The sequence below is a fragment of the Balaenoptera musculus genome, chromosome 9 (genome assembly GCF_009873245.2).
Source record: "Balaenoptera musculus isolate JJ_BM4_2016_0621 chromosome 9, mBalMus1.pri.v3, whole genome shotgun sequence".
Taxonomy (NCBI): Eukaryota; Metazoa; Chordata; class Mammalia; order Artiodactyla; family Balaenopteridae; genus Balaenoptera; species Balaenoptera musculus.
Window position 1 is genome coordinate 87,203,591 of NC_045793.1, and position 12,481 is coordinate 87,216,071.

Consider the following 12,481-nt stretch of genomic DNA (forward strand, 5'->3'; position numbering starts at 1 on the left):
TCTTTTTTTTACAGAGTTTTATGCTGTATCTTATTGAGGGGTAGTGAATAAGACCTGTTGGCATTTAACCTTTAACATATGACTTTTTTTATTTTGTGAGATTGAGTAGGGTAATTGAAATTCAGTCTTATGAAATGTTTTCTCTTTTTTAAATAAAAAACTACACAGTGTCTGACACAACGCTCAAATGTTTTGAATAGATGAACAGTTTCATTTTCTAGAGGAAAAATGCCAAATAAAAGATGTTTAAACCTAATTAATGTTAAATTTTTATCTTTGAGAAAATATTAAATATTATTACTATACATCATCTTTTCAAACTTATATATGCTCAGACTTTTGAGGTATTATTATTTGACAGTGTGTTTTCAATATTAATTGTTCTAAGGAAAGAAAATTTAACTTTACAGATAACTTTACCGTAGTAGTGAAACGTGGAAGAATAATAACAGTGGTCAGTTTGCTTTGCACAGTTGCATTACTGTACTTTTTTTTCTTTTTGTTTAAAAAAAGTTATTTTAAGTTGTATCTATGAGGATGCTGCGTTCAAGGAGTTGTACGATTCAAAAAGTTTTACTTATAAGAATATCAGGGATTTGTTCTAGCCACTTTCAGTGACCGTCATATATATTCTCTTACAGAAATAAATGGAAGTACAAAAAGATTCGCTCCTTCACCATGCTCAGTCCTAGTAGACAGGGTCCCCCAGACTCACTGAGCTGTACATTCTTATTCCCTTTCACTCTTTGATCCATATGACCAGCAGAAACAGGTTCAGTCCCTCTCTGACATGCACAGCAGGCTACCTTTAGAGTGCTTGTTGCTAATACTGGTTGAATTACTGCAGGTTTCTTTTAAAACTAGTAACTTCCTAAACAATGACATTTAATTAACATCTAGTTAATTTTTTCTTTTCAGGATGATAAGGGAAATGTCTTCTTTGGATTGTATGATTACCAAACCAAACAAAATGAGGTAAAAATCACCATAGATTATAGTTACTTATTGGTTACTTTACTGCTTTTAAAGTTTTCCTTCTTTCTAGATACAACTTCTTATTTCATTTTATTTTCTAAAAATTTAGTTTATATTTCTTTGCCTTCCTTCTCTTCTCCCTTTACCATTATCTTAAAAAAAAAAATAAGTGTAAGGACTCTTGGAACAGAACGTCACCTGGTCTCTTAGCCCTTTGAGATTTAAGCCAAGTTGGCTCAAACCAATTATCCAATGTTCTATAGGAATGTAGGCAGTCCAATGCCCTCCCCAGGATTTGTGTGCTCCCAGAAGCTTAGGATCTCATAATGACCTCTGGCTCTGAGTTCTGCTTCTGCTTAACCTTCACTGTTCTTGCTTCTCATTACTTCTCAAAGATCCAGGTTTAGAACCAGCCTCCTTTTCTTAATCTTTCCTCAAACCACTCACATAAGACATTGGTTAATGTGACAGGCGTGTCAAATTCTTGAGGCAAATGGGAGAGAGTCACTTTGTGCCTGCATAAAAACAATTTACCAGGGACTTCCCTGGTGGCGCAGTGGTTGGGAATCTGCCCGCCAGTGCGGGGGACGCGGGTTCGAGCCCTGGCCCGGGAGGATCCCACATGCCACGGAGCAACTAGGCCCCGGTTCCACAACTGCTGAGCAGCCCCCGCTCTCCACAACTGGAGGGGGCCCGCGCGCAGCGGCGAAGACCCAGTGCAGCCAAAAATAAATAAATAAAAATAAATTAAAAAAAAACAAAACAAAACAATTTACCAATATTGAGGGACTAAGAAGTCTATAAATGGACACTGGCACAGAAGGCACTCCAAAACACATTATTACATGAAAAAAGCAAGTTGCCAGAATAACACATTCCATTTATGTTTAAAAAACTTGCAAGAAAAATATACATGTGCATAAATATATATTAAAAACTCATTTTGAATGATCTGGAAGGCTACAGAGCAAATTACAAACATGTTTCCTTTTCAGAGGAAATTGGAATTGGGTGAATGTTATGGAGAACGTAGACATTTTATTTGGTAGTGGTTGCATGTTTTAAACGCTGAGACTCTCCTTGTGTGTTATCTATTATTTAAAAGGATAAAACACTAAAAACTTAAGTATATACATTCATGACTCTTCTTACTTATAAATAATAATCCCTCAGTTAGAGCAAGAGTCAAAGGAAACCAAAATTTCTCACATGAATTCAGAGCCTTCTTATTAACTCAAAGTTCCCTTTTCCTGACTTTTCAACATTTTCTATCAACTTCTGCCACTGGATTCTAGTATGTTCTCAGTGGTTCTTTAGTCTGCAGGTACTAATTACCTTCGTAATAGTTCTGCAGTCACTGTTTCTCTTAGCCTGCTCTCTCCTGAAGTCTAAGGCTCTATCTTTCCTTATCCTCTAATTGTATTTTAAGAGAGTTTACTTAATATAACTGTGATTGGCTCCAGTTCCTCAATCTGCACCTCACATCCTCCTTCAGCATGACCATTTTAATTTTCTTTACTATTCCGGGAAATGGAATCTTGCAACAATCAAACAGCAAGAAAATAAAAATAAAGATTAAATAAAAAAGAAGACTGCTTTGCCAATGTTCTAAATATGGGAGTCCTTTAGGGGATGCACTTGTGGCAGTCTCTTAGACATAGTTAATGATGTCATAGTCATGTCATTTGATTAGTGTTACTTGCCTCAATAATCATAATAGCTAACACTTGAGTATTTATTATGTGTGGCAGACATTGTAGTAAGTACTTTCACATGGATTATCTAACACACCACTTCTAAGGATCTCCTGAGATAGGTAGTGTTATGATTCCTGTTTTACTGATGGGAGGATAGAGAGGTTGAATAACTCATCTAAAGTCACACAAGCTAGCAAGTGGCAGAGTTAGGATTTGAACCTGGGTCTAGCTTGGCTCCAAGTTCTATACTCTTAACCACTATACTATGTCGTCTCATGGTTAAGTTTCAGTGCCAAAGATGGCCTACAATAGCAAACATTTTTCTTAAAAAATAATCTGAAACTTCTCAGTATGGATAAACTGGTTCACAGGTGGTTCTTTAATAAAATGCTTTGCCACAATGATACTTGCTAGAGAGCTGAATGGGAATTGCATTCATGAAATTGTTGTTTATCATGAAACTCCAAATTGAAAAATACTTTTGTTTTAATAGCATCTCTATACATTTGAGAAAGACTTGCAAGTTGTCAGTTGCTCGGTCAACAGGGAGAGAACTTTGTTGGGTAAGTTGAACTCTTTCATTGCTACAAGTCAAGAACTAAACTACATTTTTTTAGTTTCAAAGTATTGAATTTTTGCAATATTTGATCATTCTATAACAATGATTTTCTGGGAGAAGATGCACTTGGGAGATTAGGTTTGAAATAAAGAATCTGTAGAGTCTGTCTACGAAAAAGAATACTTTGTATTTCACCTTAATCATCCACTGACAGCTTTGAGCCCTCACTTATTTTGGGTATAAAATGTTAAACTTTAACAAGCCACTGTATGGATCATTTGCTAATGGATTATTTTTTTCTTTTTCCATTAGCCACAAGTTTAGTTCAAGCTGCTAAAGAAGGAAGAAGGAATGAGCTTCAACCAGGTAATGAAATCACAGTTTTTAGTACTTGTTGAGAGATGAAGATTTCTTGAACTACTAAGTCAAATTGCAAACATTTTTACAAATAGCTTTATCTCAGAATAAAAAGGCAAAGGTCATGTCAAGCATGAAAAAGAGGTTTCTTTACATTTTTTCCAAGTAAACAAAGTACAGAAAATAATATAACAGTGAATAACAGAAATATTAAAAAGGCAGTTAGCATCTGTAGACTGAACATGGAGAACACACTAGAAACCCTACAGGCAGAAGCTGGTACAAAAGGTTGGGAAGACGTTAGTATTGCTTGGAGAATGCCATTTTATCCTGTTATCTGGTGGACTTCTAAGCAACACATATTGCATTATGAATAGTCTACCAATTCTAAAAAAAATCAGTTCTACTCATTTACCAAGGCCCACTTCATAGTTGATTACTTATATGATTCCCTCCCTCACTTCCTTTTAACATTTTTTATCATCCATCTGTCCAGAACTCAACAAATATGGAGTGCCTGCAGTGGGTCAGGCCCAATGCACAGTGCTGGGGATACAATGGATGCAGGAGAGGAGTGGCAATTGCCCACACGGCGAGCTATAGGGTCTAGTGGTAGGCAGGGTGCCCCATGAGGCATGTGTCCCATCTCCAAAGTTGGGCAATAAGCCTAGTGGGACCAGGTTTTCAATTTATCAAGAGAAGTATGGACTTTTATGTAAAATTTTAATTTTTAAATGTTGGCCCAGATATTTTTTTTTAAATAAATAAATTTATTTATTTATTTTTGGCTGCGTTAGGTCTTTGTTGCTACGCATGGGCTTTCTCTAGTTGCGGTGAGTGGAGGCTACTCTTCGTTGAGGTGCATGGGCTTCTCACTGAGGTGGCTTCTCCTGTTGCGGAGCACGGGCTCTAGGCTTGTGGGCTCCAGAGCGCAGGCTCAGTAGTTGTGGTGCACAGGCTTAGTTGCTCCGTGGCATGTGGGATCTTCCCGGACCAGGGCTCGAACGCGTGTCCCTTGCATTGGCAGGCGGATTGTTAACCACTTTGCCACCAGGGAAGTCCCAGCCCAGATATTAAAAAAAAAATTCTCTTCAGGCAATGATAACCACCTGTGGTTGGATCCAGCTTGTGGACTACCATTTTTCAACCTCTGGTCAGGTAGATCGCATGTCAGTCTCTTTCTATTCCTATGCTGCAGTGCTTTCCATCTCTTCTGTTTGTTTGGCACTTAAGCTCCTTCTTTTGTTAGCAGAGTTCCCACTCGGACGTATTTTCCTGCAGTTATGTATGATGGAAAAACCCTTTATAAATACTTTCCAATGAGGCTTATGAGGCAGTCCTGGGCTCCCACAGAGCCAGCTTAGAGTGTCAAGGGAACCAGAACTGAGTCTGGATGGGACCTTCTCAGGGACCTCAGCAGAACAGTTTAGGAGAGATGTTGGCGGGCAGAAGGCTTTCCCTGAAATCTCATCATTATTTTACTCATCCCAACCTTCCCTCCTGCCATGTTATACTGAGAACCTCAGCAGTCCTCTTCCCTCTTCTGCGTTATGTCCTCCTCTGTTTTTTTTTTTTTTTGGCTGTGTTGGGTCTTCGTTGTTACATGCGGGCTTTCTCTAGTTGTGACAAGCAGGGGCTACTATTCGTTGTAGTGAGCGGGCTTCTCATTGTGGTGGCTTCTCTTGCTGCGGAGCACGGGCTCTAGGCTCACAGGCTTCAGTAGTTGTGGCTCTCGGGCTCTAGAGCACAGGCTCAGTAGTCGTGGCGCACGGGCTTAGTTGCTCCGCAGCATGTGGGATCTTCCCGGACCAGGGCTCGGACCCGTGTCCCTTGCATTGGCAGGCGGATTCTCAACCACTGCGCCACCAGGGAAGTCCCTCATGTCCTCCTCTTAGCATCCTCTGCTCCTCTTAGAATTAGGTGCAGTGCTTAATTCAGAGATGACGGAAATGGACTAGCTGAAGCAAGATAGGTTCTAAAACATTGGTGTTCTGACTCCTAAAACAAGGGAATGGATGTGAGCCTGATCTCCTGGGCTAATAGTTGCTTGTGTTCATCCCAATTATGAGCCTAGGCATCTGTACAGAACCTTGGATTAGCTCCCTGTGCCTCCCAGTTCTTTTTGAAACCTTATTCCTTTGAGCCTTAGAAATTCCTTACTATGTTGGTAAACCCAGTAGGAACTATAATCTTTACATGATATTTACCATCTATGCCTAATCGTCATGCAGAAGAGTGGCGATTATGTAGATCATAAAATGTACTTTCAGGCCAACTTTATTGTAAGTTTGATTTGATTACAACGTTAAAACCTATTCAGGTAATGTTACTAAGCCTTGAAAATTTGATGTACCTCTCGTGAAGTTATCTGATCACATCTTTTAAAATAGTAGAATGAATAGTGTTAATTTTTGTATTGGAAACCCCATACTTTATCTTAGCTCACCTTTTATACCAGCCACTACAGTGAGAACCAGCTCTGCCCAAATGTAATTTGACAGGCAGTGCCTCACCTCAGCTGCTCTACCTACTTCTTGCTTTTTGCCCAGAGCCCTTGGGAAAATCTGCTTACCACCTGCATGTGTACCACCTGGAAGTATGTTTGGAAAGGATTTCCAATAGGATAAGCCATGACCAATCGGGGGGCAAGGAGCTGAAGGATAAATACTCCCCCTTTCCAGCCCTAAAGTGGATGATTCTGAGGTGCCCTCCATGCAAGGTGGTCAGTCAATTGACAGTGCCCGTACACTGCATACTCTTCTTCCCTATTTCACTCTCCCCACTTCCTCGTGCCAGCACCTCGTGGCTAAAGTGATCCGGTCCCCTGAGATGACTTCTTGTTTTAGTTTGGGTTTCCCCCGTAAGTAGAGTCTGAGGCAAGTATTTGAGCCCAGTTAGTTTATTTGAGGGATGATCCTAGGAAACACTATTAAAGGAGAGGTTAAACAGAGATCTGAAAGGAGGGAGCAAGCGTGCGCCACGGGGAAGCACATTTCTGGCAGAACGAACAGCCAGCGCAAAGGCCCTGAGGCCAGAGTACTTGGTAGACTCACTGTTCAAGGATAGTGAGGTCAGTGAGGCTGGAGTGGCATGAACAGCGGCAGAGTGGTGGGAACTGAGGCCAGTGAGAAATGAGGGTAAGGTGCAGACAGATCATGGAGACACTTACGAGGCCTTCTGTTCAGTTAAGATTTCAGAAATTATGTGACCAGAAAGACCTGTAGGATCTATTATAATGATTCGTCCTTTGAACAAATATTTTGCAAATATTTTGCCTTTTGCAAAGACTTATTTTATCTGTCCATGAATAACCTGATAAGCCATTTGATTATAAAATGTAGTTTGCCTCAAGGTATTAACACTCTGTTGCTTATAATGAGATTTTTCCACTGCAAATGACACAAACTGTAACACCTCTCATATGAGCAAGATAGGGTTCCTTGGTCTACATACTTTACAGTAAGTTTTTTGTCCGCAGTGCTTCTCTTATTGGCTGAGGCCATGGCAGACTTAATGTTTATTTAGAAAATGGCCTTCCATAGGGGCCAGGCTTAGGTGCCCCTTTCACTCTCCCTGGTGGAGTTATGTTTGCCCCAAGGTACAGCAGGTCCCCGTGCGGAGCAGTAGGGGCGACCTCGTGTCTTGGGCCCCACTGCTGCTCCAGCACTCCAGGCACTATTATAGACAGTTAAGTGCTGGAGACGCTCCGTGGAGCTGTTCTTTGATTCCGGAGCTCTAATAACCAGAGCTTCTTCACAACCAGACTCTACCGGACTCTTCCAACCTTGTCACCGTTTCACAACATGTACCTTCACCTGCATCAGACCAGGTTCTTTCTTTTGCTCACTCTTCATCCTCCCAATGCCATACCTATTCCTGTGCTTTAAAAAAAAATTTTTTTTTAATTCAATTTAAACCAAACGAAACAAAAATGTTCATCCATTTCTCCCCACCTCTCCTCTACCCCCACCTCCTGCAACCACCAATCCGTTCTCTGTATCTATAAGCTTGGTTTTGGTTTTGGTTTGGTTTTTTTGATTCCACATGTAAGAGAGATCATACGGTATTTGTCTTTTATTAAAGTATAGTTGATTTACAATGTTGTGTTAGTTTCTGGTGTCCAGCAAAGTGATTCAGTTATACATATATGTATTTTTTCAGATTCTTTTCCTTTATACAAGGTTATTACAAGGTATTGAATATAGTTCCCTGTGCTGTACACTAAGACCTTGTTGTTTATCTGTTTTACATGTAGTAGCGTGTATCTGTTCATCCCAAATTCCTAATTTATCCCTCCCCACCTCTTTCCCCTCTGGTAACCGTAAGTTTGTTTTCTGTCTGTGAGTCTGTTTCTTTTCTGTAAATAAGTTCATTTGTATCATTTTTTTAGATTTCACATATAAGTGATATCGTATATTTGTCTTTCTCTGTCTGACTTACTTCACTTAATACGATCATCTCTAGGTCCAACCATGTTGCTGCAAATGGCATTATTTCATTCTTCATTTGACTATGGATGAAAATGATTGTAGAAATGATCTGATTCTGTAGTTTTTCACTTTATTTTGTAAATAACAAAGCACTGGGAATTCCCTGACGGTCCAGTGGTTAGGACTTGGTGCTTTCACTGCCAGGGCTTGGGTTCAATCCCTGGGCAGGGAACCGAGATCCCGCAAGGCACACACGGTGCGGCCAAAAACAACAACAACAAAAGCCCCCAAAGCACTGAGGCCTAGGAAAGCTTCATGAAGTGCTGGAAAGTGTATATTAGGTTAGTGGCAGATTTTAAACTAGAACCCATGTCTCTAGAATCCTAATCCAGAGTGCTTGCTGTTACACTATGGAATCACATGGTATGTTATTGAGAGACATTTCTGTTTGCACAATTACTCTTATCATTAAACTACTTATATTAGTTAAGTATCTGGGCTGCCCTAAAGAAGCAAAAAATTAGTGTAGGAAGATGGTTTCTGACCTTGGTAATCCTCCCATTTCAAAGGCAAGTGAATTTAGCTGTGATAGCTGGTTATCTCATCTGGGAACAGATTCACTGACAAAAAAGGCCGAGTAGAAAGTGATTCCTTATTTTTCCAATGAGGAGATTCCGTTGCCTGCCCCCCAAAAACCTTTTTCCCCCAAAAGGAATATATAAGCTTTTAGGGCAAGAGATGAAACAGTCAAATATCAGCTTCTACTATTTACTATGTTAAACTAGTTATATACACTTAAAACAACATAATAAGGAAAATTACTTTTTTTCTCATTCTCACAGAACATTTTTATTCTATTTTTTTCCACAAGTATCTTTGACGTCAATCTCTCTCTTATTCTTAGAGCCATTTTTTGAGTCATCAAGCAGATTCCCAAAGTACCTCACCTTTACCTTGTTCCAGTTATTAGAAATATAGCCCCTTTGAATTGTGAATGATCCTGTCACTGGATTTTTATTCTAAGCTACACATACCCATCAACCAAGCAATATTTGTTTTTCATTTGTTCTGTCATTGTGTATTTGTGATCCCACATAATAACTCACTCACTGCTTTGCTTTTTTAGTAATCTCTAAAAAGGTGTGTTTACAGAGATATCCAGTCCTCAAAATTGTGAGGCAGTATGCCAGAAATTGTTTTATATTCTTTACCTTTTTTTTTTCCTTTTTCTTAACATAAAGCAGTGCTGTTAGGTTACTTTCTTAAATAGTGAAAATAGTGAAAACTGGTACTGCTTTAATTCCAGGCTGCTGCACCATCCCCAAATTGTAAATTATTATTCAAAATAAAGTCACCAAGTCAGAAAGAGAAAAACAAATATCGCCTATTAATGCATATATGTGCAATGTAGAAAAATGGTACAGATGAACCGGTTTGCAAGGCAGAAATAGAGACGCAGATGTAGAGAACAAACGTATGGGCACCAAGGGCGGGTGGGGTGGTGGGATGAACTGGGAGAGCGGCATTGACATATATACACTAATATGTATAAAATAGATAACTAATAAGAACCTGCTGTATAAAAATAAATAAATAAAATAAAATTCAAATCAAAAATAAATGACAATGCGTTGGCTCTCACCAGACTTAAAAATAAAGTTCTATGCATATGAAAAAATAAAAATAAAAAATAAAGTCACCGAGAAAGCACCTGAGAATATTAGTCGTTATAAGAACTCAAATATAAGGCAACTCCTTTTCTGAGGAGGGGAACTTTTGGCCTAAATTTGGATGTCCCCATTCTATCCTGTGTCCAACACTTCCTCCTAATTGCTATCTTTTATGACATTTGCTCAGATGTGGCACTGAGGAAATAAGTTAGTCTTTATCCATGCAGCTCCACAACCCTTCCTGAGGGAGGCCAAGCCCCTGTCCTAGTTGCTGTCAACCGTAACACATTCATGCATCAGAAATATCTTTATATTTTCCTACACAAACAATATTTGCCACTGTGCTGCAGAATTACAGTGACACTGAACTGACTTATATTTGTTTAGACTTAGAAGCTGAGAGGGCCTGTGAAGTGATCTTAAAATGGCTGAGGAATGGGTAGGAACTTGTTCCTCATTCCGTGTACATTGACTTCTCCTTTATGATATATATATTTTTTTAATTAATTAATTAAATTTATTTTTAGCTGTGTTGGGTCTTCGTTGCTGCGCGTGGGCTTTCTGTAGTTGCGGCGAGCGGGCTTCTCAGTGCGTTGGCTTCTCTTGTTGTGGAGCATGGGCTCTAGGCGTGCGGGCTTCAGTAGTTGTGGCATGCGGGCTCAGTAGTTGTGGCTTGCGGGTTCAAGAGCACAGTCTCAGTAGCTGTGGCTCACGGGCTTAGTTGCTCCACAGCATGTGGGATCTTCCCAGACCGGGGCTTGAACCCGTGTCCCCTGCATTGGCAGGCGGATTCTTAACCACTGCACCACAAGGGAAGTCCAATGATGTTTTCTTTATCTACTTTGCGTTTTAAGAAGTCTCAAAGTCAATTTTAAGACAGATACTTTTGTTTGTGGAGTAGCTAACACAATAAGTAATACATTTTACATTTCCAAAGTTCAGACCTATGTGTAGGAGATAATTTGTGATATTCTGGACTTTGCTACTAAAAGCATCCTTTACATTATAGGTTCAAGGTGCTTAACTTTGTTGGTCGAGATCCACCCCATTAACAATGTGAAAGTTCTAAAAGCAGTGGATAGCTATATTTGGGTACAGGTAAGTGAGCATATCTTTATCATTTATGTCATTAATCAAAAAGCATGAAACCTAGAGGCAGTGGTGTTACAAAGTGCTTTCACACACATTATCACACTTTCCTCAAAGCAATCCAGTGAATGGGTATGGCTGGAATTAACAGCTCTTCCTCTGCAAACATGAAAATCAAAACTCAAACCTAGCTCTCTCTCTATCATGGTTTGTCTAATAGTACTATAGTGTTTTTATGTGATAAAATATAGAATATCGAAACACATTTAAAAGAAGTTTAAAAATGGTTTATCTAATGTGTTCGTAGAGTTGACAGATTAAATACCTATGATTAAATGATATAATTAATCCCTGAATTTGTCAACTCTATGAATCGATGCAGAAGCACTGTGTGTATAACACAAGTAGACTAGATATAGTCAATTCTCATTACTTGCACATAGAATTTGCAAATTCTACTACCCACTAAAATTTATTTGTTACCCCAAACTCAGTACTCATGGTGCTTTCACAGTCATTTGCAGACATGGGCAAAGCAGTGAAAAAATTTTCAACTGATGCACATGTTCCCAGATGAGGTAGAACAAGGTGACACTGCCTTCTTGATTCAGTTCTCAGAGTGCAAACAAATGTTGTTTTCACAGTCAACTTAGTGCCATGTTTTTCACACTCTTTGGCTTTTCTTGGTGATTTCACTGTTTAAAATGTCCCCCAAGTGTATTGCTGAAGTGCTGTCTCATGTTCCTAAGTGCAAGAAGCCTGCGATATTCTTTTCAGAGAACACGTGTGTTAATTAGATAAACTTCATTTAGGCGTTAGCTTATAGTACTGTTGACTGAGTTCAATGCTAGCGAATCAACAGTGTATATGAAATAAAGTGTCTTTTAAACAGGAACACACATTAGACAAAGTTTTGTTTTGATTTGTTGACAAAAATGTTGTAACTAGAGGCTCACAGGATCCTATCCCTGTATTTCCCTTGGGAGCAATGGTTCAGTTTTCAGTGTTTTTGGTGACTTTATGGAACATAACTACCGCAGAGAACAAGAATCAACTATCCATATTCATGCAGGGTTGATGCACAATTGCCTTGTGTAGCCTCCCCCTCCCCGCACCCACTCCCAGCCTCTGGCTGTGGGTCTCCGTCTTGCAATGTGTGTTGGGAGAGGGGATTGTCTCTCATGTGCCCAATCGTCCACTGTCAGCCAGTCCTTGCAGTTGTGCATTTCGCCACCACTCTGGCTTCTCTGTGGGCCGCTGCTCCCTGCCAGACAGGGCCTGGCGTGGAGCTCCTAAGCTGCGTTCCCTCCCCCAGGAAGCCACTCTGTTTACACTGTCATCAGTGCAGGGCTGACTGTGGGACACTTCCCTTTCCTGGCCTGTTATTTTGGTTTCCTTAGCATCTTTATCCAGGGCTGTGTAGGCAGTGGAGATATTATTGAAGGATGAGGGCAACTAAAAGGTAGAGTGTAGGAAGGAAAAAGTTTTTACAAGTATATGGTTGCACTACATTGTGAATATATTAAAAATTACTGAATTGTATACTTAATAGTGAAAATTGTGAATAGTGAATGTTGTGTTATGTGCATTTTATCTTAATTAAAAAAAATTAAAAGTACAAGATGCATGATGTCATCTGTAGGCCAAAGGAAAAGTCCCCACCCACATGAAGTAGACCCACACTGATGTTGTGGGCCCATCTCA

At 39.7% G+C, this 12,481-nt stretch overlaps 1 protein-coding gene across 5 annotated transcripts in view; it reads left to right on the forward strand.

The window, feature by feature from the left end:
- The window catches only part of LOC118901066 (gamma-secretase activating protein), a 92,674-nt gene that overhangs the window by 14,240 nt on the left and 65,953 nt on the right, over positions 1–12,481 (forward strand). For all 5 annotated transcript variants that reach the window (XR_005021285.1, XM_036864089.1, XM_036864086.1 and 2 more), the window contains exons 3-6: positions 919–975; positions 3,166–3,235; positions 3,544–3,597; positions 10,698–10,786. Coding sequence is in view for 3 of the 5 variants with exons in the window: in XM_036864086.1 (XP_036719981.1) it covers positions 919–975; positions 3,166–3,235; positions 3,544–3,597; positions 10,698–10,786 (270 nt within the window). In the remaining 2 variants the exon portion in view is untranslated. The remainder of the gene's footprint in view (positions 1–918; positions 976–3,165; positions 3,236–3,543; positions 3,598–10,697; positions 10,787–12,481) is intronic.